General features: G+C 43.1%; 1 protein-coding gene across 5 annotated transcripts; it reads right to left on the bottom strand.

Moving 5' to 3' along the window:
- Positions 1 to 85: 85 nt before the first annotated feature.
- On the bottom strand, positions 86 to 24,044 carry SCN3B (sodium voltage-gated channel beta subunit 3). Of its 5 annotated transcripts, none has more exons than XM_081278482.1 (8): positions 23,855 to 24,044; positions 22,974 to 23,218; positions 22,485 to 22,564; positions 15,571 to 15,734; positions 12,995 to 13,220; positions 9,684 to 9,822; positions 5,148 to 5,228; positions 86 to 4,776 (listed from the first exon to the last, which is right to left on the bottom strand). In XM_081278482.1, exons 3-7 carry the CDS (start codon positions 22,537 to 22,539, stop codon positions 5,165 to 5,167), a joined length of 648 nt encoding a protein of 215 aa, XP_081134608.1. In that variant the 5' UTR covers positions 22,540 to 22,564; positions 22,974 to 23,218; positions 23,855 to 24,044; the 3' UTR covers positions 86 to 4,776; positions 5,148 to 5,164. The 5 variants fall into 5 exon arrangements, with proteins under 5 accessions (XP_081134608.1, XP_081134609.1, XP_081134606.1 ...); XM_081278483.1 differs by having other exon boundaries at positions 23,016 to 23,218; positions 23,855 to 24,043; XM_081278480.1 differs by having other exon boundaries at positions 22,485 to 23,218; positions 23,855 to 24,043.
- Positions 24,045 to 24,431: the final 387 nt, after the last annotated feature.

Genomic DNA, 24,431 nt, shown 5'->3' with positions numbered 1-24,431 from the left:
ATCCGTAGTATTGTAGGAGTGAGGTGAACTGTGAATTCTGAAGTTTCTTTTTGTTCTTTTCCCTTTGGGGGATTTTGTCATTTTCCAGGAAGATGGCCACTGGGCGGCAGCTTTATTTTATGCCTCTCTTGCCACAAGTGGTGGGCTGAGATCCAGTGTGGCCCTTGCTTCATAGCTTCTTCCTGCACAGTTAGCTCCATTTTAGGAAACTTGTTGGATGCCAGAAAAGAAGATATGTTTCTCTGGTGTTTTTGTGTTTGGGTAGAAGAGAAAGGGGGCAAAGAAAAGCTAGATCACACATTTAGCATATGTTTTTAATTGTAGATGATTAAATGTGTTTTCCCTTCTCTAGGCACATCCAGTTGGGTATAGGAGTTGATACAGATTGGGGGGTTAGGTAGAAACCATGCAGAATGGGGTGCTAGGTAGAAGCTATGCAGTAGTTACACATAGTAAGTAGAGCAAAACCAGAGCCAGTGGCTTTTAGAGACACTTTATTGACATTGTTTAACAGAGTTTACTGAAAAAGACTACAAATAGGCATTAGGTTGTTGAGGGATAGGGTGGTGTCGGGAGCAACTTTTCTAGAGTTCAGAAAAAGACTGGCTGTGGAAAATCAAGAAAATGCCATATGAAGGTGATGATGTAGGAAATAGTCCCGTCTGTGCCGAGACTGTTTTCTAATTGTGTTCCACAAACCTACCAGCACACGTCCTTCAGTGACTTCCCTCCATATCACATACACTGCCCAGTAGATGCAGTTCTTGCCCAGTGGTGACGGGGAGAAGACAGAGCAATACTGGCTCTGCAGTTTAGCTGGCTTATGACAGAGGTTGAGGCTGACCTGTAACTCAGGCTTGTTTAACAACTGGGACCTTCTATAAAATCAAATGAGGAAGCGAGCTGAACTAAATATGAGGTACATACCACCTTAGCTTTTAGAGATTAAGTAAGACTTAGATGATGCTCTTTTTTCAAGTCTAAGATCATCAGGCCTATTTAGGGTCTAGGCTAGTATTCAACATAGTGGGTGCTGGAAAATGCAGAGTGAGTGGATGTCAGACTGGTGAGCAAGCACATCAACCATCTGGATATATTTTCAGTGACTACGTGAATTCACTGAGTTAGGGTTTTCTCATTTACAAAAAGAGCTGAGACGGGCTTTTTTCCCTGCCCCTCACTTCTACCATTTCCATGTGAAACTGGGAAAGTGGAACAAAAACATTTGAAATATGTCTAGCTCTTGCTTCTCCTTTTTTCTTGCAATGATGCAATCTTATAGACTTTTCCCTCTGATGTGTAAAGTAGGTTCAGAGATTCTAGATGTATTTTTCCTTTTTTTCCCTCCATTTGAGACAGGGTTTCACTATATTGCCTAGGATCATCTTAAACACATGGGTTCAAAAGACCCTCCATCCTCAGCCACCCCAGTAGCTGGGACTACAGGTACAAAATGCTGCATCCAGCTCATATATTGCTTTTTGATGTAGTAGTTCTCGGGAGGAGAGGGATCCACTGTGTCTCTTTTTTTATTTTTTGGTACCAGGGATTGAACTCCACCACTGAGCCACATCCCCAGCCCTATTTTGTATTAGGGACAGGGACTCACTGAGTTGCTTAATGCCTCATATTGCTGAGGCTGGCTTTGAACTCACCATCCTCCTGCCTCAGCCTCCCAAGATGGTGGGGTTACAAGTGTATGCCACCACAATTGGCTTATCTCCTCTTCTTAAGCGTTCACCGCTCTACACACTTCCCAGCATATTTCTGATTTGAAAATTCCTTTTCTACTAATATTTCCAATTCCACATTCAGGAGAAACCAGAAACTCAGAAGGATGTGTGGATGTGCAGATGTTTGGGGATAGAGAAACCAAAAGACAATGCTGTTAAACAGACTAAAAATGAAGGTTGGGATAGGGACGGGAACTGACTGTCCAGGTATTTTCATGCAGAGGTTGGGGCTTTGATATAAAACCTAGATGGTGGTAAAGGTCAACAGGGCAAACTGCTCCCAGGACCTATAGAGTTGAGCAATCAAGTTCATGGCTGTTAAGCAATAAGAAAGGGAAAATCACACTCAGCCTAGCTTGACCTTTAGTGAATTGTGTTACTACTGAGGATTAGTCATGGGAAACATCCAGCACCAAGACAACAAATGGGGTTTCTAAAGTGATTATAGCCCTTGAAAACTCTTCTAAGCCCTTTAATAAGTAACAACATACCAGATAAAGCTTCCAGAGCTACACGCATTTAAGTCAAGATCTTGTATAGGAATACGTGAAGAAACAGGGAGGTGAGTGAAGACTTCACGTAGGCTGGTGATCACAGTACCTTATAGATGTATAGTCAAGATCAAGTCTCCCAGGAAGGAGTTGAATTGCAGTTTTGGAGAAATAATGATATACAAACCAACCAGAAGGAGAACCAGGGTGGAATGGGCTCTCAAAGCACATTTGTAGTATTTACCAAGAAGCAAAGTGGCAGAGAAGTAGGAGAGTGGGATTAGGGTGGAGAGAAGATGGAGACATCTGGACAAGCAAGAGAGGCAGAGTCGGATGGGAGTTTAAAGTAAGAAAAGAAGCAGCTGAGGTGTAAACTGGAAGAGGAGTCAGAGGACCTGGATTCTAGCTCTCCACTGATCAGCAAAGTGACCTGATAATCTAGTAAAGCTACTTAACATTATAGCCTCCATTTCTTCATTGGTAACATTGACTCTTAAGAACATTCACCTCAGTGGAAGAAATGGAGAAGAAATAAAATAAATGGAGTGAACATGCTTTTGCATGCCAGGAAGCAAGAAACAAAGAAGATAACTTGTGAAGAATAAATGATCAGCATCATTCGGTCCATGAAAAATAATTTAGAAAACATCTAGTGTTTTTTTTTTTTAAAGAAAAATGCAATCATGCATACCACTTGGTTACAAATTAAATGCATGGTCCACTGGAAACAAGGGGAAAGTGGAGTAGGAGGAAGTGACTCGCTGCTCCTACAACCTCCGCATCAATGGACTGATTCAGGTCCATTTTCCCAATTAAGAAAAATGCTCTATATCATCTCCTTTACTTCAGAAAGCTGGTGTGGCAAATTACCAATAAGAAGGGTCTTGAATTTATTGCAAATGTTTTCTTAAACACATTAGACTCTTCATATGTGTTATGGATCTTATTTCAAGTATGTCCTCAGGGTTGGAAGAGATGATGAGCTTGTCATGTGATGCCCAAAGCCAATGGAGAATAGGCTTTCAGATCAATTTCCCCAGACTTGAGGGCCTTCCTTCTTCTGGAATCCCAGCACTTTCGTCTTCTCATATCCCATAAAACCTCCCCCTCTCTTAGCACTAGGTGTGAAGGATATCACACATAGACACTTGGACCAGTCACTACATTAACAACAACAACAAAAAAAGACACTAACAATTTTCCCATCATTTTTCTGCTCTTTCAAAATTCAGAAAAGACAAAAACCAAAAGAAAACGAAAACACCTAAAAGTACAGATTCATACATAGGTGAGGTATTTGGATGCCACCTCCCCATCTTTCCCTTATCACTTTGTTCATCCATCCATCTCAGACTAACAAGTATTTTTCTTAGTTTGAATATTGTTCTCAGAGGCGATTTCCTCCTGGGGATGTATCGGATTCACACATCTTTATAGGAAATTCTTCCTGTCTATCTCATGTACTTCTGTGTCTCCTTCCTTGGCCAGTTTCTAGTTCCCTGAATCTATCAAAGTTAACCTAAGCTGTACCATCCACCTCAAATCTGTGCTTGTACAAAAGGCATGGCTACAGCCCAGCTCAATGTCAAAATCTTTTCAAAAACAGAATAATCCATACTTTGGAGTGGAAACTGGGCAGCATCCAAAGCTTATCTCTGTATAGTTTGTCCTCTTAATTCTCTTATATGGTTGAGCTCTGTGTGAGCCTCAGTTGCCTCTTATAAAATGAGGACTAATACTGATCCACAGACACTTGGAGAGGAAGAACTCAGAAATTTCAGTCCCAATGCCCAGGTGGTGTGCTCCCCAGAAAGAGCACACATACATCATTCCAACAAAATCAGGAGTATGTTATATGGATTTTAAGAGCCACTTAGATTGTCCTGGGTCCTTCCCCAGACTCTTGTCCTTGGCTTCATTGAAGGACTGGATGCAATCCAGGCCTTAGAGACCTATGGGGGATCTAGTCCTGGAGTACTAAGCTCCAGAAAGCATTTTAGTCTATGTTTAAGGATCTTTGTCACTGAAGAACCTAGAGAGGCATGCTTCTCTCTGATGCTCTAGTCAAGTGGGCCACACACTTGAAAAAAAACTGACTTCAAAGAGTCCAAGTACATAACATGCTTTTGCTTTTACTGAAACTAATAACTTCCTCCTTCCAGTAAGACATCCATTCTCTTGAAGCAATGGAGAATGAGCCAGTTCCAGCCAGTTGGGGGAAGAGGGAAATGCTACCTCCAGCATTGGTATGGAGTTATTTGGAGCACAGGGAGAAATCCAGTTGGCACTGGAGCAGCTGGCTTGAAAGCGAGGATAGGTAAGGTTGACTCCTTGTAGATATGTTGGCTCCTCAGCTCTGGCAAAGTCTCACGGTGTGTGGAGTTCTGATGGAGTTAGGAAGTCAGAGGTGAAAGCTCAGAGGTGGGTGGATATATGATGAATGAATAGAAGGATGGATGCAGGAAGGGAAGCAATGGGGACCACGGGGCACCTTCCTGATGCTGCTGACATCACGGAACCTGGGATAGCCAGTCCCTTAGTATTCAGGACACCTACCAATGATAAAACAAATCACTCAGAATTTCCATCCCAGCCTAGTCCAGTCCAGCCCAGGCAAGTCCAAAGACACTGACCAAAAAAAAGGAGTGGAGAATTGTGCCCTTGTTACCATGGGCAAGGAGTTTGGCCTGGCAACACTCAGGTCAAAGAAATTCACCTTCTAAAGGGCTTGTCAGCATACAGAGCTTTGTGACTTAGTCATCAACTTGAAGAAGTACCCCGAGGGTAGGGATACCAGACCGGATAGAAATCTAGAAATCCACTAACGGGATCAAATTCAAGGTCATATCAGTTGTGGGTGACAAAGTCACTATGCACCCACCCATCTACATCCACCTTCCCCTCCCAAGTCCCAGGACCTCACCTCAAGTCATGTCACTCCTATTCCTCTACAGGCACTGCAGAGTTCTCCTTGTTCTCTGAAGGGATGGCAAGGTAGTCCGACCTATAAAGGAAGGGAAGGAGGGAAGAGAACCAGTGGGGCTTGTGAGACAAGGAAGGAGCAGGGCACAGGCAAGGCTGTCTTCAGGACAGCTCTGCATTTCCTTCTGAGGCTGTTTCCAAGACAAAACTAGAATGACCCTTTCAACAGATTAGAATAATACATCCTCTCCTGTATTTGTACATGAACACATCCACTAGCAGTATCTGAGTCTTCTTATGAATCCACACTTCTGCAGGACTTAACTAAAAATACTAGCTAAACTGAATGGAAATGAAATTATATTTTATAGTTATTTTAATTTTTATTTTCCTGATTATTGGTAAAGTTGAGCATTTCTTCATGTGTTTATAGGCTGAGTTTCTCCTTCAATAATTTGACTGTTCTTTTGCTGTTTCAAGTGTTTCTTCTAAGATATTTGGTTTTTTTTTTTTTCCTGCATTGATTTTTTCTTTGACAGTTTCATGTCTTGAAAATTTCCTTCAGTCTATTGTCTATAAATTTTTAGATGGATTTCTTTGGAATAAACAATTGATTTTTACATATAAGATAATTAGAAATGATCATATTTTCCTTCTTTGATTTGTACTTTTTGTATTTTATTAAAGAAATTCTATGTCCAGGTAATACTGATATTCTCTTACATTCCTTAATAGAATTTCCAAGTTTCACATCTTACTTTGTCTATAAATTTACTCAAAGTATTTTTGTTTAGCATAGGAGATGTGGAATTTTATTTTATTTTTCCTACATGGACAAGGAATCCTCCATCCACAACTTACTTGATAGTTCCTTCTTCTCTCAGTGACTGAAATGACATCGATTTTATGTATTTTTTTATACATTCATTAATCTTTGGGGCACTTTCTGTTTTGTTCTGTTTGTGCATTTTATACCTATGTCAGGATCACAAACTGTTTACCCTGATAGAGCTATAAGCAATCTTAATCTCTATTAGCTTCAAATTTGTTAGCTACTTCTCCTGAACCTAATTGTTCCTTCTTTGAATTGGCTTAGACCAGAGATCTACAAATTATGGTTCACAAGCTAAAAATGACTGTTACTTGTTTAAAGTGTTTCAAACACTCAAGAAAAACAAAGAACAATGGGTGTCAGAGATCCTACATAGCTTTGCAAAACTTAAAATATTTACTACCTGGCTGTCCTTTGGTTTAGATAATTTTTGGCCCTTTGACCTTTCATGTGACCCTAAAAGATCAGCTTATCAAGTTCCTTAAAAAATTCATGGAGATTTTAATTGGATTTCACTGAATTTGAAGATTAATTTGGGAGGGAATTGTTTTAATAGTGAGGATTTATTTTCCATCTGTTTGCTTTTTCTTGTGTCTTTCAGTAAAGTTTTATAATTTTCTTCTTAATGGTCTTTCATATTCTTGCCAGATTTATTTCCAGGTATTGGATAATATTTGCTTATATTATAATTAAATTTTTAAAGACATTCCTAAATTAGTTGTGGAATATAGGTGATTTTTATAAAGCCATGGGTTGTTCTACATTAGGAACATGTTCTGAGAAATAGATTGTTAGATGATTTCATCCTCATTGAACATCATAGAGTGTAATCACGCAACCTAAAATGGCAGACACCTACTGGATGACACAATTTATGGGGCCACCACAGCATATGCAGTCTGTTACTGACTGAAACATTATGTGGCACCTGCCTGCATTTAGATTTTTATAAGAAACTTGATGGAATGTTCTTACTAGTTCTAATCGCTCGCTCATAGATTCTCTTTGGATATTATATGCAGATAATTATATTATGGATGTGAGCAATGATAATTTATTTTCTTCCTTTCCAATTTTTACCCCCTTTTTTTTCCTTTGTATTACTTAGCATACTGGATAAGGTCTCCAATTCAATATTGAATAGAAGTGGGGAGAGATGATATTCTTGACATGTTCTTTTCCAAAGTTTCAAAAGACAGATATCTTCTGTAGACTATCTTAGTAGCTGCTGTTTATTAGTTTAAAGGAAGTTGGTGTTTAGACATAGATTTATTTATTTTTATCCTGCTCAGGACCTACAGATGTTCCTTGACTTATGATGGGGTTATGTCCCAATAAATTCACTATAAGTTGACAATATCCTAAGTAACATATCTAACCAACCAGACATCATAGCTCGACAATGTAGAACACTATAGAGAGATCTCACAGCTGACTGGAAGCTGAGCCTTGCTATTGCCACCCAGCAACGGAATTGAGAAAAAATTGAAATGCAAAATTTCAAGTAGTTTTGACTGAATGTTCATTGCTCTCACACCATCACAAAGTCAAAAGTCAAAAATTGTAAGTTGAGCCATCGTAAGTAGGGGATGAGCTGACTATGCGTCTTGGCATGTGAAGATGCATCTATCCTTCTCTCAGCCACCTCTCTCTTATACAGGTTAACATTTCTCCTGCATTCTCTGTTCTATTCTAATGAAGCACCTCATATTTTCCCCTTTATTTCTTGTTTTTCTATTATTCCATTCTGTGTAAGTCCTTCACATTTATCTTTCGGTTACCTGTATCCAATTTTCTATTGAACCAATCCATTTGATATTTTATTGACTACATTTTTTATTTTCAGAATTTTTTTCTGCCTGTCCTTTTTTCCTAGCAACTTACCCTATTTTTATATTTTAAGTTTTTTTTTTTCATTGCTTTAACTATTTTAAACAAACTTATTTTCTGTACCTTCCCAGGTCCTTCTTATCTGAATCTCCTAGGACTTAATAGTGACCTTATGTTATTTCTCTTGCTCATCTGGATTGTTTTCTTTCTTACTGAGGATTAAACCTGGGGCGCTCTACCATTAAGCTACATCCCTAGCTCCCCCCCCCCCTTTATTACAGGCAGGATCTCACTAAGTTGCCTAGGCTGGCCTCTAACTCATGATACTCCTGAGTTGTTGGGATTGCAGGAGTATACCATCACTACTGGACTATTTTCCACAGTGACTTTTCATTTGGGGTTGGATTGTGAAATCCCTTCCAGAAGTAATTAGTCTAAAGAATCCTACTGGACCTTGGTAGAGAAAGAGGGTCCCTTCAGAAGGGCTTTCCATTTGTTTCTATAGGACACTCCCAGTTATCACTGTCCAGGGGCTAATTTTTTACTGAATTTCTCAGCTTAGAGTTAGTTTCCTTGATCACGTGGATAGTATCATTAAGTCCCACATTTTGTGGGAAAAGGCTATGGTTACTAATTCTCAAGAATCATTTATTTTTCTGCTTGAAGTCAATACAACATGGATAGGTTTCCCTGACTTTTCTTGGGGCTGGTGGGCTGGTAATTTTCTGGTCCACCCTTTTGTGACTGGTAGCCCTTTGGGGATTCTGGCTCTGCTCAGAATCTTAGTTCCAACTCTGTTTCTTGTGGGGGCCCAAAGGTAGACACTTCCGTTCAGGCATAAACACTCCCTGTCCATGCACTAAAATTCAATCACTAAAATCTAAGTAACTAAGTCACCGGGAATTACAACTTTCCTTCTTTCTACCCTCATATATAGTCTGTAGTAATTTTTATTTCCCTAAGATCATAGATACCATGCAAAATGAGGCTTTCTTGAGCAAACATTTCCAGATGGCAGCAACTTAGGCTTTTCAGATTATCCCCTCAGCAATGTTGCTAGAAATCTGCGGGTTGGTTTTTGTCTGTCTTTTCCTGTCTTTCTCTCCCCAACTAATAGTCCAGCATGGTCTCTCAGACCCTTTGCTATAGACCCCATCATCTCTCACATGTGATCTCTCAAGTGACTAGGGTCGTGGCAAAATTGGCAAAGGCACAGGCTGGACATCAGAAGATTGGAGACCCTACTAGGGGGATTTGATCATGGTTAGACTCTAGGGGATGAACTCACGGCTTGGAGCTCCTTATTTCATAAAGGTGGGCTGATGAGTTCCACAGTATACATGGAACACATATGCACACACATATACACTTGTATACATATGCACATATATTTAATATGTGTGTATTTATATATGTGTGTGTATATATAATTCTGAGTCAAACAGCTGAGCATGATGGATGTCAGGAACAGAGAGGTCTGGGTTCGAATCCCAGTCTCCACACTCACTGTGTGTTCCACCTGGGCAAGCCATTTAACATCTCTGAGCCTGCTTCAACATTTATAAAATGGCCATAACATAATAATGCTAATTTTATGGGTTAGTAATGGCAGCCGATGTTCTTCACCTCAGTGGTTAAGTGTGCAGGCCAAGAGTCAGCAGACCTAAAATCAGACATTGCTTTGTCACTTACAGTGGCCCTTGGTGAACTCTGTATTTTCATCTGTAAAATGGATACAATAATGTTGCCTACCACACAGGTAGTTATAAAGAGAAAGGTGAAAGGATGTGTATAAATTGCGTAACACTTCATTTATAACAGCGGACACTCAGAAGGGGCTAATTATCCTTATTACTTTGGCATCTTTGGACTTACGCATTTTCTTGGGCTGCTTCTTCAGCCTTTGAGACCTTTCTGTAGCAATATATCATCTCGATGAGCAACCACAAGGTAAGGAAAACCAGAAGGATGTACATCATGATTTCTGAGACCACAGAAGTGAAGTCTTCCCCAGCTGCAAGAAAGAGAATGAGCTTCAGAATGTGTATGTCCCACAAACCCAGAGCTGTCTTTGGGGTTTTAGATCTAGGAAGCCTATTTTTAAGTAAGACTTAAATAAGCACTGAGTCTAAAGGAACTCAGGAACATGTTCTTTCCATCTCAGGAAGATGTCAAAGGAACTTCAAATCCTCTGTCAGTTTTTTCACTGAACTTCATTGGCTATTCTGGAGATAGGGATGAGGGAGAGTGATGGATGGAAGAAGTAGAAGAACAGCAAAAGGAAACTTGGACTCAGAATTATATACACACACACATATGTACACACATATATAAATACACACATATTAAATATATGTGTATATGTATATAAGTGTATATGTGTGTGCATATGTATATATACATATGTATATATGTGTGTATATATGTCTATATATGTGTATACACACCCACATACTTAGGGAGGGAGGAAGAGAGGGAAGAAGAGGGGAGGAGAATTGGGTCCCAATTATACTACTTACTGGTTTGGAAACAGTCATTTCCTGCATTGGAGTCTTTCTTAATTTGTAGAATGGGATAATAATTCACATCAGTCAGGGTTACTGTGAAAGTTACATTACCTAGTATATTTAAGAATATCTGTGTGGGCTGAGGGTAGATGCTTGCCTAGCATGGGCAGGTCCTGGGTTCAATCCCCAGCACCACACACAAACAGAAATGTAATAAGATGCAAAAATCAACACAAATGTAAGGCACATGTCTTATTTCAACCACCTATAACCTCTGAACAGCAGGTGATGGAGGTGATGTCCCCAGGGAGAGTGCATTGGACCAGATCTCCTCCATAAATTGAAGTACCTAATGAGTTTTTGTTGAATGAATGAACACAAATAAGTGTTGATCTGTTTTGTTCCACGATCAACAAAAATGACAATTAGAACATGATACATGGCATATAGTCTGATATAAAGGAAGGAATTAAATTCAGTTTGCAATTATCCACAGAGTCCAAATCATCCCCAAAGCTTTGTTGGTTTAAACAAAAGAAAAAAAGCAATGAACTTCATCTCAGAGAAGGTGGAGCTGGAAGACGTAGATGTAGCTTGAGGCATGTGTCGTCTCCTAGCCTGGAAGAGGGTTCATATTTATGTCTTAATTTATGTCTTAGAGACAGAAAGAGCTTAAACCAGGAAAAATTTAATGTGAACAAATAGAACCAGACAGATTCTCTGGGACAGGAATGGAAGAAATGGTATGTCACAGTGGAGGGTACACCTATGAGTCATGTGAGGGCAGTGAGTATTCAGTGTGGATAGCTGTCACGGGGTCACAGAGGCAAAAAGAAGGAAGAGGAAAAGTGGCAGGCAGTGGGGATGGTGGTGGAAGGAAAGGTGCTGTGGGTTAGCTTAATAAGCAAAAGATCTGGATCCTTCTAATGCTAATTAGCTCTTGTCTCTAAGCCAGCCCCTCCCTCACTCTTATGGAGCTCTGTTCTCCCAGGCACAAAATGAGAGGCTCCAGAACTGCACCCTCCAAGTACCTGAGGGGAGTCATTTTAACTTACACATACCAGAAATCACTCAAACCCATTGCACTCACATCTGCAAAGGTAGAATGGAGGAGCCTTGCTGGATTAAATCTCTAAGCTTCTTTCCAGCCCTACCATCCAAAAGGCTTTGTGACTCTGTTAACAAACTTGTTGTTCCTTCTCTTCTTACCTGAAGCGTGCTGCGGTGCCTGACAGGCTGACTAGCTTAGGTTTGTCACAAATTTCCATCAGATGTGCCCCCAGTAGTCTCTGGAGGCAAAGCCTGAGGCCTGAGAGAGCAGGAGGTGGAGACAGGAACCTTCCTAGGATCTGGCAGGTACCAGCCAGCAGTTCCTGATGATGAACAGCAGGGGGCACCAGGCGCCCATCCCCAGGGAGGAGCAAGTGTAAACAGAGGAAGATAATGGAACTTTTGAACAGATGCATACCTCAGAGAGCTTCCTGCCCTGTCCCCTGCGTCTCACACAGAGGAGACAGGCTCAGAGAGGGGATGTGACTCATCACATCTCAATTCAGGTAGCCTGAGTGTTCTGCACATTCAGAAGTGATCTACCTTCTGCTTCAGTTATAGCGTCTCATTCTCTGTGGTTCACTCTCAACACTGAGGTCTTCACTTTACTGTTTTGACCACAGTATTTAAAAAGAAAAGAAAAGAAAAAAAAACTTGTAGTCTGGAAGTTAGGATTCCCGGGTCCCTTTTCTAGGAAGAGCACTATCTTTAGCTTGGTCTCTTCTTTCATGCCCACACATCAGGGCCTGTTCATCATCCTGCATCTCAGGGCAGAGATGATGCTAGCAACAGGCTGGAATTAGACCTTCTGAGAAAGAAAGGCATCTGACATGTGAAGAGGTACTTGCAAGGGGCTCAGAGCTGCAGTTCTCTGAGTCCTCTGACAGCAGCACCAAAGCAGAATGTGAGTGCCCTCAAAGTCCTCCCTCCAGGTTCTGGACTTGGAATGCAAGAGAAATATCTGAGTTAAGTTGCTGAGAGGACTTCCCACTAACAAGAAATCAGCTGAAAGGTCTGAAGACCTTAAAGACTGGAGAGCTATCAACTTGTCCCCTTCTCCCAGCTGACGATGGATTTATGCGAAGATGTCACAGCTGAGGAAGGGGTTGCATGTGTGATTATTGTGGAGAGACAGACAAAGATAAAAAGCTTGTCAAATTTTGGGCTCAGAGAGTGGTTCTCAAAGTGGGGTTCCCAGCAACAAAAAACCTGTGTACTAAAAAGGCCTGCAGAAGATGCTGAATGTTGAGAAACAATGATGTGGCAGTATATATTGCTTGTAGACAGGAGAGGATTTCTAGATAACATTATACAATTTCTTTGTGCCCACTGAATCAGGGATTCCACACAGGTTAGAGAAAAAGGCATCACTAAATCAGTGGCTCTAGGCTTTGTGGAGGTTGTCTTTTTTCTCTAGCAGACCAAGAAGAGGTCATTTTACTGTCATCTCCAAGCCTTCCTGCTTTGAGGAAGGGCACAGAAGGCAGGTGGTGGAGTGTTTGCAGAAAGCTGGCTGCTCAAGGAAGATGGGTACAAATACATGGGTTTTGTACTCTCCAAAGGCTCTCATATCCTCCAACCCCAACCCAAAGAGTAGGATGCCCCAGAGACCCTGTGCCCCAGCCTCACCCTCCTCAGTGACTCGGAGGGGAATCAGCCGCGTGGTCTTCACAAAAGGCCGATGGGCCTCAAACTCAAACTCTCGAGACACGTTGCAGGTGTAGAGGCCAGAGTCATTCAGAGTGACGTTGAGCACTGTGATGGACACATCTTGCAGGTCCTTGCTCCCATTCCACTGCAGGCGCCCTTGGAAGGGGCTCTCCACCTCCTGATGGCCATTTCGATACTCGTAGATCTGCAGGTTGAGGAGCAGAAGCAGGTAGAGCCAGGAGAAAAGGTATGGCAGGACAGCCAAGATGGAATGGGATGGAGGAAAGGAGTGGGGAAATGAGAGGACCATGTGGCCAGAAGACCCAGAATATGGGGGTGCAGGGGGGACACGGAAGGAAACAAAGACAGGAAGATGGACACAGGCAAATGGGAGGGGTAGGCAGGAAGAAGCTTGGCAGGAAAAATAAGGAGGAAAATGGGAGAACAACAACAACAACAACAAAAAGGTGGAGAGGCATACAGAAGACCAGGAGGGGAAATTGAGGGAAAGAAAGTATTGGAAGGAGATAGAAAGGGAGCTCAAGAGAGAGTGTCATGGGACAGCCAGCAACAGAACAAGGTGAGGAGACCAAGAGAGGTGGTTTCATGAGCAATGAAGACACCTGACAGTCCTGCGCTTAAAATGTGATCCTCTGAGCTGGTACCCACTAAGGGACTGTGGGGAAATCTGCACCAGGCCATAGGAAGGGAGTCTAGGACACTGAATTGTGATCTGCCAACCGAGAGGCACATGTCACGGCTTTTGCTTTGCTTTGGGCTAAATTCAAATTGAAATCTGCTCTCTTAAATGTCATTTCTCAGGCACCTTTCCTTCTGACATGACACTTTAGTTCTCTATAGCTGTGCTATTTGTTCTAGTCTCCACTAGCCACATGTGGCTGCTTAAATTCAAATTCCTAGAAATTGAATGCAAAATTCACTTCCTCAGTTGCACTTTCTCCTCATTTTGGGGAGGCCAAGAAGAAGTGTGGGCAGCTTGTGTATGACTGGGCCTGTTGTCTACGGGGGCTTTTGGATCTGGCCAAGACCTCCAGCCTCCTGTGAGTGGGGCACTGGCTTCAGGGCAGCTTCACTGATGTGTCACTATCAAGTCTGAGCCAGGCTCAGGAAGTCTCTGCTGGTTCCTATATTGGCACCTGAGTAGAGCCAACCTACACCAATATGGCACACAGAACACAGGTTAAAGTGTTAAGAAGAAAGAGAGCAAGCAAAACTTAACTTCACCCTGCTGTTTGTTGTCTCCATTAAAAGTCTTTGTAGAGAAGTGCCCCCAGGAAGGCAAGACAGAACTAGACAGAGGCTTTAAAATCTGCAGTCAGACCACCTGGGTGAAGTCTGAATTCTCTTACTTAGGTAACATGTTTGAACCTCAATTTCCTCATTTCTCTCTCTCTCTCTCTCTCTCTCTCTCTCTCTCTCTCTCTCTCTCTCTCTGTATGTATACATTTTTATGTAGGTATCTGTGTGAATATATATATACACTCACACATACATCTTTTTCTCTGGGAAATACTTAATATAATGCTTACTATATTCCAGGAATCATTTTAAATGCATTAAGAATTAGAACTCGTAAGTCCTGGTAACAACCCTATATAAGCTAGCTATAATTTATGTCCCCATTTAAAAATAAAGAAACCAAAGCACCAAGAGGTTGAGCAACATGACCTGGACCCAGAGCCAAATAGCATAGGGTAAAGCATGAACCCCAGGCAACCTGCTCCAGAGTCAGTGACAGTATCAATGATGGTCATCTCTAAGGTAGTATTCCAAACATGCAACAACCACCTTTTTAACTTAATCCATCTCGTGGGATGGTGAGGAAGACAAAATGGACAGCACTGGAACAAACCAACCAGGACTGACATTGCTCATGGCACAGGTACAGAGTCAGGAGCAAATCCTTTAGTTTAAAATCCTTTTGCCAGGAGCAAATCCCTTGGTTTCCAGATCAAGGGGGAAGCCTGGGGATTCCCGGCGGGAAGGATGGAGGCATGACCCTGGGAGACAGGTTACAGCGAGTCTCCACTACAGAGCTAGCTAAGTCCGCTATGTACCTATGTGGTTGCACGGGGACACCAGCTGAATATCAACCTTGGTCATCCCTGTCATTCTTATTTCACTGGGATGGTGAGAGTTCAAAGAGCTGTGTTATTTCATATAATGATGCTTCATGTTCTTTCAGTTTCTTCACTGATTTAGTCCATCTCATAGGATAGTGAGGAAGACAAAATGGACACACTTGCAAGAGGCCTCACAGGGTACCTAGCATAGAGGAGGCTCTCAATAGGATTTATTTCTTTGTCCTCCTTCCCCTGCCTGTAACCAGGGCTGCTTGTGGCTGGACAAGCTCCCTCCCTTTCACAAAAGCGGAGCTAACTAAGACTGGAAGTTATCTCCTCCTTAGGAGCTGTCAGTGCTCAGAAGAAAAAGAGCCAGTGAGTGTTAGATCCTCATCTCGCAGACTGTCAGGAGCCAGGCACACAACAGCACAGACTGGTAAAAGAAAGGCCAGAGCCAGCAGTCGGACATACAAGAAAATCTTTACCGCCCTCGGGTCTGTAGAACCACTCCACCACCGTGGTGGCCTCCACCTCCTCCCTCTTCATGCAGGAGATGCAGCGCAGCTTCATGGGGGTTCCCTGGACAGCCTCCGTCTCTGAGGGCACTTCTACACACACAGAGAAGCAGACGCTGACTGGAGGGAGCACAGAGGGCAGGGGAGGGACAGCAGGCAGTGGGAAGGGGGGCAACCAGAGGGAGGCATTGGAGGACAAGGAGGGAGAGAGAAACAACAGAGAGGAATCATTAGATAAAATTGAAAATACCTGTTTCCCTGAGTCCCCAGCCAAGTTCTCTACGCATACACATATGCTCAGAACAGGAGCAGAGCAAGACGAAGGAGATGTGAATGACCCAGACAGACGTGGACTGAAAGCCTTCTCCTGGAAGCAATGAAGATACAGCACAGGACAGTCTTGGTTCCTACCCTCAAAGTCTTAAAGTCTAGCGGGGAGATAGGGCATCCAGGGACCATCCACCCACCCCATCGTCACCCCAGCGTTCACTGAAGTCCACTCGATGCCAGGTCTATGCTAGGCTGGAGGTGGAAAGATGAACAAAATGGTAACCACAGCCTCAAGGAATTTATAATCTAGAAGGGAACATGTTTCTACCTACGATAAACATATTCCTTCTGGGAAAGGTAGATGGACAGATCCCTGCTGTGAAAATCCCTGTGTGTCCTTTATAGTATGAGGCATCAAATACTCTAAAGGCACAGAGATGTAGCCACATCTGTGTTTTAAGAGACCTATGGGTGATTCTGACACTTGGACGGTGGAGCAGCAGTGGGGAACATGATAGTCTGACCACTAGGCTAGAATAAGTCTCTCTGTAGAGTAGAGGGAGACTAGGTTAAAATCTAGAGAGATCTGATTATGGGACACTTTACATACCACATGGAGGTTTAGACTTATGTTATGGTTCCTGCCTTCTAGATAAAGTCCATTTCAAGGAAAATATATCAGATTGTAAATTCAGAAAATCAAAAGTAGGACACAGCTGTCAACAAAAAACAAGAGCGAATGTGGGTTGCATTAACAGATGCACAGTGTGCAGAAGGAAGGAGGTGCAGTTCTTCTGCAGTGTTCAGAACAAATCTGGACTGCTATGATCAGTTTGGGATGCCTTATCTTCAAAAGGAAAGGGTTTGATGAGTGCATGCCCAGAGATGAACAAGATGGCGAGGGGCCCACAGACAAGCCTAAAGTCTGATAAGGAACGAATGGAAGAACTCAGGGTGGTAAGCTGTGCACGGAAAATATCTATCTTCAAATATTTGAAGACTGGCAGGTGGAAGAGAATTTGATTTTACCCAACTCCAAAGTTTGTAAGAAAAAATATAAGGTTAGCATAATAAAAATGGATTTTCTAACATTAGGATGGTTTATTAATACAAAAAACTATCTGGTATGGGAGTTTATCCTCATGGTTTGGAAGATTCAAGAATAAACTGGCCACCAAGAATTCTTATATCAGGACTCCCGAAGTCTCCTTCTGAAACTGCCCTTTCATGAACTAATGATACAAATAGAACCTCTAAGAAGAAAAATAAACAACACACATTGACATTTAAACCAACTAGTTCATCATTAATGGTCAGCCTGTCCATCTACTGAAAGTTCAGAACTATAGGAGATTAAAATGAGACTGACAGAGACTAATTTTGAGTCAAAAATGTGTGGGCTGCAGTTATGGCTCAGTGGAAGAGCGCTGGCCTAGCACGTGCAAGGCCCTGGGTTTGATCCTCAGCACCACATAAAAATAAATAAAATAAAGTTAAAAAAATTAATACTGTGGTTGGTTGAGAAGACAACAGATTTTACTTCCATTTTTAAACTTAAGAGTTTAAAAACTAAATGACAGTATAATTAAGGTTTAAACAGTCAACATAAAATAAATGTTAATTGGTTTTCAGTCTCTCAGGTAAGCTGGGCTTGTGTTATCTTGAGTTTGCACAAGGGCCTCGATGGTTTGATAGAGAGAGGGTCCACATCTAGGTAAAACTGATCAGAAACACTTTCAGCATGTGATGAGTTTCAAGTCTTGATCACAATCCTGCTTCAAAAAAAATTAAAAAAGAAAGGAGGTATTGTTTGTGCAAGTTTGTGAGTGTACAAAGGGGCAGAGGGCATGCAGCAAGAACTCTGTGTAGCACAAAATCTTGGAGTCCATTCATATTTAACAAGAGGTGGTAAAGGCAAGTTCAATGTCAATGATCTCAGAAGCAGGACAGGTACAGTCCCAAGGAAGACATGGTTATGACTTAGGAAGATAATGGTATTTGGCTCCTGAAGGAATGAGTTTGCTCCACAAACCTTTGAGACTCAGTATATTAGGCACTAAAATGCTACAAACAATATCTGTGTAGTGTATAGACCATGGAAATTCTATGGATTTGTGTGAATGCATTTTATATGTCACTTATTAATGTTATTTTATCCTGCATTTGTTTTCTTATTTATTTATTTGTTTGTTTTTGTTTGCTTATTTATTTGAAAAATGTATTGAATGCCCACTGTGTGCTGGGCATTGTTCTAAGCACAGAATCTCAGTTCTCATGGAGCCAAATTCCAGGTTAAGAAGAATGAAAATGAACTACATTATATTGTAATGAGTGCTGTGAGAAAAATAAAGCACAGGAGAGGAGGGAGGAAGGGAGAGTGAATGTACAAGGTCGTTGGAGGTGACCTCACTGAGAAGGTTAACATCGGGCAGTCACTGAAGGAAAGAAATGATGGAATGAGCCACAGGGACGCTCGCTCATGTAAAGTCATGCCAAGCAGGGGAAGGAGCAACTTGAGGGTTCAAGGGTCCAAGGGTCCAAAGGATTGTGCTTGTCATGTTCACTACACAGCAAAGACAGCAGAGAGCAATCACTGCTCCTGGGGTCCTGGATAGTACATTGCAAAATAGCCACAAAGCCCTCCCTTCTCATTTGCTTGCCCTTTGCAATATGACCTCCTGTTCCTTCTATGAAGAGGTCAAGTCTATTTCTCACCTCCTGAGTCTCCAGCTCACCTCCTCCTTTCTTTCTATTGAAAGCAAGCTCTTTGCAAAGAGCTAGCAATGTGGGAAATATAGCAAAGGAAGTAAGCATAACGGGGATGAGAGTGGTAAGGGAGGTCAGGGCAGGATTGCAGCCGGATCTACAGGCCACATTAGAACTCTTGACTTTTGCTTAGAGTGACATGGAGAGCCCTGGAGGGTTCTGAGTGGAAGCCTGGTCAGATCTGATTTGTACTAAATTCATGGTCAGCCTGATGTGTTGAGAATAAATTGGAGAAGTGAAGGGGAACAAGAGTGGAAGCAGAAAGAACAGATAGGAAACTGGCACAGTAGTCAGATCGCAAGATGATTTTGCTAAATGAAGATGATAAGAGAGATAAAGGGGTTTGAAAGGGAATCATCTGCTGGATTAACACTGTTGAGTGGACGAAAGAGGTGTTCTTTAGTGACCAAGTAGATGGGGTGGCCAAGACAGGAGCACAGTTGGGCCATTAATAGTTAGGGGAGGGAAGGTGGGATCTAAGCAGACAGGACAGTGAATGTGTAACAGCAGCCTGTGCAGCAGTCTTTCTCTTTTCAGTGATGATAATCCAAAGTATCTTCAGAAGGCCCAGGGCTGCCTTTCTCCTGGCCAAAGTCCACACTGCTCCTGTGGTCCTGAATAGTACATTGCAAAATGGCCACAAAACTCTCTCTCCTCATTGGCTTGCCCTGTGCAATATGACTTACTGCTCCTTCTGTCAAAAGAAAAATCTATTTCTCCACCCACAAGTCTACAGTGCACCATTATGTAACGCTGTAGGTATGCTGTAGGTATCCAAGGAAAGATTGTACATATATATGGCAGGAGCTCAACTCACATTGCTTCCTATCAATGATAAACTCCTGGAATAATATTGGCCAAATCATTTGACCTTTAGACTCTTCTTCAACTTCCATAATAATAATGAAAAAACTCAAGAGAGAGAACACTATGATGCATTCATTAATGATGATTATATTCAACTCATCTGTCACCTCCATATTTTTCTCTTCCTTGGCCATTGTCACACTGCCTTTTCTGGCTTGCTCTAGAATGCTTCCTTTGCAATAAGGTGATGAAGGTTTTAATTAAAATGTAAATAATTTCCGAAATGGGGTCACAATTGCAATTAGTTTCAGATGTTAACTCCTGAGGTCATCAAATTAGCCTGTCATGTAGCAGGGTCCTGAAGGAATGAGGTCTAGGAAGGGCTATTAGGGGAAGAGGAAAAATTCCCCAACACAGGGGACCAGTGGGAGAGTAAACCTGAAGAAGTGCACAGAAAGCAACAGGAGCTAAGGGATGGGTGAGGCCTTGGGAAAGGTGATGGCATGTGGAGGGGGAGGGAGGGAAGGATCAGAAGAGAAATGCAAGGACAGCAATTGTGCACAGCTGCACATGACCACAGAGACGCCACAGAAGACTGAAGTCAGAAGACTGGATTCTCTAGCCGTCCTTTCCTCTCCCTAAGCTTATTTTCTCATCTCTAAACTGGGAATAATATTCCTTTCCCTTCAGTACCCTGTAGAATTGATACAGGGACCAAAAGAAGTAATGAATTGAGAATTGCTTTGTAAACTGTGAAGCATCAGGCAAGTGTAGGTTTAAAAATTCTTATTATTAATATTATATGATTTATTAAGAGAATAAGGGAGCTTTTTTTCAATACATGCAGCAAGTAAATGGAGAAAACCCTTTCCATTCATACTGGCCATCATGTAAAAATTCAGCTTGAAAAAGAGGGGACATGTCTAGCTAAATGCTTTCCAGTATTATAATTACATGCTAATAAAATGAAATTGCATTTGTGAGTGAGGCTCTTTCTCTTACATTTAACAATGAGGCATCCTGAACTCCTCTTTACCTCCTGCAGTTTCTCAGTCTGGTGAACCAATGTTCATGTTGAAAAGATGCCGAGAATGAGCAAGGAGAGATGTAATGTGGTCAGATTTTCCAAAGTTTTGGGGGGTGGAGGAGGGAATGAGCACTCCAACAATATTCTAGCAATAGTCTGTAAACATTTCCCCATCATTCAGTTGTGAAACTGAAAGGAATATTAGATGTCATCTATGACAACTTCCAAACTTTACATATAAAGAAACAGATTCTCTTAGGTTATTACATAGTATGATAGAAGCAACGGAGCAAGTCCTAGTCAAAAACAAACAAACAAACAAACAAACAAAAACCACCTGGACTACAGTATGCTTTCTCATTCCAATGGAATTCAGACAGGAATGCTAAAAACTTAAAGTCTGGGAAGAAAACCTATGCAGACTTCACCCCAACCCTTCTCTACAACTTTAGCTTTATCCACACTCTCTCTTATCCTGCCAGACTATAACCACTCCTAAGCCTCACAACCCTAGCATTTCCCTGGAGCAAATCTCAGCCTTAATCTTCAAGGCAGGTGAGCTCATTGGCAACCTATTATGTCTGCTTCATCTCTAAGTCTGGTGTATTCCACTGGGAATGGATGGCAGTAGGACTGCCCTTGGGGATGGCATTACTCTCCCTCCTCATCCTTCTTAGCCTGTCTCATCAGGCTTTTTTTTCAGCAGGAAGCTTGGTTCTGCCTTTGGTCACATGCAAAAATCCAGATAATGCTGGCAGCCAGAGTTAGACCCAGAGACTGGACAAAGATACCGAGGCAAAAAGTCAGTTCTCATCAGCATGTCTGCCACTGCACAGGCAGAATGAGTTTCATGCCAAGCATGGGAGAATAATCCAGTTGTCTACTTTTTAGTCAGGGGGTGGGCACAATCCAATTATCCTTTTTATTGATTATAGCATGGAAGAAGGTAGCAAAGATCATGTAAAGCAATTTACCAACTAAAGAGACCCTGTTTGATTTAAGAATATAATAAGAGACACCAAGGCTGAGATGCCTAGAACTGTACACACATACACACCCACATGTTCATACCAGTCCATTCAGATGTCTATACTAACATGTTCAGACACATGCTAGTGCACATTCAGACACTGAGACTCAGAGACACAAATATCATCTCTATCACATAGTAAGACATTATCACATAGACTCTTAACTCCCTTTGTACACATTCAGGCACCCCACTTCAGGCCCATCCCTTGACATAGCTCTGCTCAGCCTTACTGTTGTCAAGTGTAGGAGTAACTTATTTGGAGGGGGGCAGGTCATCTCAGTATCTCACAACTGACAAGTTTATTCATCAAAAAACCCAGCTCCCCAAACATCAAATCATCTTAGCTCCACAAGTGTACCAAAACAACAACAATAAAAACATTTCCGCGTTTGTCTATTTATCTAATACATAGCAGTAAATGGCTTAAGCCTGTTTTCCCCTATTCCTTACCAAATTAAGCAAATAGATCAACAATCAAAGCACTTTCATTCTCAAAATCCATGCACCCAGCTTTTGTGTTGTTGTTGTTGTTGTTAACATAGAGAAATGAGTCTGAAGACCCAGTGATCTTTCCAGGAGGATTGACTCCTCATTGAGAAATGAAATATGACTGCAAGCAAGATTTTTTTATAATGAACGTGTCTACGTTCCCTTTCAGTAAAGGGGGATGGGGGGGGACTTAAGAATGATCACGAAAGGAGGAGGAGCGAAAGAACCACCAAAAAAGGTTGGGGGAATAAAACTGCAGGACAGCGGGGAGGTGCCTTTCCAATCTTAAAATTCCATTCTCATGGAACCCATTTAGATCTCCATGTCTGGCAGACATGTACAGAGGGAAGCCAACCAGAGCTTCTTTTTTTTTTTTTTTTTTTTTTTTTTTTCATCAAGGACATCAATAAGTGTTATTATCGTTAGCATGATTACTGTTATTTGCATCTCGCATGGCAGGGTGCTGGCTGGTACTTACCCCAGTAGATGAGAACGAGAGAAACCAGGGGCAACAATCTGTTGAAGGCAGGCATCTTTTTCCGCGGGTGTTTTCCGGGGCTAAAGGGAGAGATTCCCTCAAAGACTGCGCCCTCGGATTCTTTCGAGGAAACCCTTTGGGACGGATTGCCCAAAGAGGGCGACTTTCTGACTGAACGAAGGGCGCCGTGCCTGGGGAGGCTCTGCTGCCGTTTGAAACCGGGAAGGGGGAAGGGGAGGTCCCAGCTCCAACCTATCCCAGCAGAACCCAATTCGAGGGAGCGATCAGCAGCGCCGCGCACTCTCCCGGAGCGGGTTGCGGGATCCGGCTCAGGACCACGGACAGTAGCTTCCCCGCCCACCCCGGAACTTCACATTCCAGTTGCTCCCCCGCGTTTCTGGCTTGCGCCCAGGGCAAGCTCAGCTCGGAAGGGAGTCGCACGGCTGGCCCTAGGAGGCTGGGCTGTCGAAGGGGTCCATGTTGATTCACCTCTCGCTTCCCCTTACAACAGCTAGCAGGATCCACCCAGACCTGGGAGCTCTGGCTTCTTCCACCCGGATCGCCTTCTTCGGCTGGGCGTGTCCCTGCACCCGAAGCCACTGGGGCCTCCCGTCTGGGATACAGAGTTCGTCCCACGTCGGTCTGTACACAAGGGCCTCAGCTCCCCGGGAGATTCAGAGGTGCCAGGAAAGAGACGGAACCTCCTGTAGGGCTGGCGATGTCGGCGGTGGAGGCTGGGTAGAGAAAAGTGCCCCTGCCTTGGAGCTCGCCCCTGGATCACGCGGGGTCCCGACCCGGGTAGCAGGAGACCGGCGGCCCCTCTCCAGGCCCCCAGAGCTGTGTGTGCTCGGTTAGCCTTGACATGCGCAGGCAGCTCTCCGCCCCCACCCCCACCAAAGACCCAGCCCCTTGGGCACACGGTTCCCACCCCCAAACAGGCGTGCCCCTCCCAGGGCCGAGCGCGCCGCCGGAGCGGGGGCGGAGCCCCGCGCCGCGCAAACACCTCCAGCCCAGGAGGTTTCTCATCTAGCTGTCACTCCCCGGGTCTCCCTCTTACGCCTCAATACCTCTCCTAAGCAGCCGCGCTCTGCCTCGCACCAACTCACACACTCCGGGAGACAAGCCCACTCCTGCTCCAGCAGATATGCTTGCCTCCAGCTCCGGGAAGAGGAGGGCCAAATCTCATTCAGGCAATGATGTCATGTGCAATGTCCACATTAAATGGCTCCTGGCTTCTTTCCTCCGACCCTATCCATCCCCTCCAGCTTTCCCAGTTCAGCCTCCGTCCACCCTTGATTAATTGGTTCCCAGAACAAAGAATGCAGCAAGATAATCCCTACTTAGGGCAAGCGGGTAGGGGTGAGACGCACCTGTGCAAATGTTTACTTCATCTCCAGAGAGGTGATCCAAGTGTCAGCGCAGGGGTAAGCATTGGGAGTTGGGGGCAAGAGGACTGCTCTTCCCTTCTGAGGTTTCTCGCAGTCCTTATAGCTCTAATCGCTTTTCCTTTTTCTTCCTTCTCTCTTTCCCTAACCCTCTGTCTTTCCCTCCCTCCCTCCCTCCTTCCTTCCTTGCTGTCTCTCTTTTTTCTTACAGATCCTGGTTTGGTGTCTTCCAACTCTTAGCCACTCCCTAGTTCTAGCAGCTGCTTGAGTGTCTGCCCAATTTCTGGAAGGGAAACCTGAAACTTCACCCTCAGTTATAAACCCAAGTTGACATAACAGGTTAGGAATGCCTGGAACTGAAGTGAAAGATTAATAGAGAATGATTGGTACAAAAGCCTGCCCCCAGCTACCTTATTATTCTCCTACTGCTCTTTTGCTAAAAGGGGAAGTTTAACACTGATATTCCAAAAGGGAACACAGAGTAACAGCTGACTGTAAGTGAACCACTCACAGGAAATGCTCCCTCACAACATATCACACACAGCAACAGAACATCTAAATA

This window comes from Spermophilus citellus (assembly GCF_964194105.1).
Source record: "Spermophilus citellus genome assembly, chromosome: 2".
In the NCBI taxonomy this organism is placed as follows: domain Eukaryota; kingdom Metazoa; phylum Chordata; class Mammalia; order Rodentia; family Sciuridae; genus Spermophilus; species Spermophilus citellus.
Note: the sequence above shows the minus strand (reverse complement) of the source record. Positions and strands in the feature narration are given on the sequence as shown.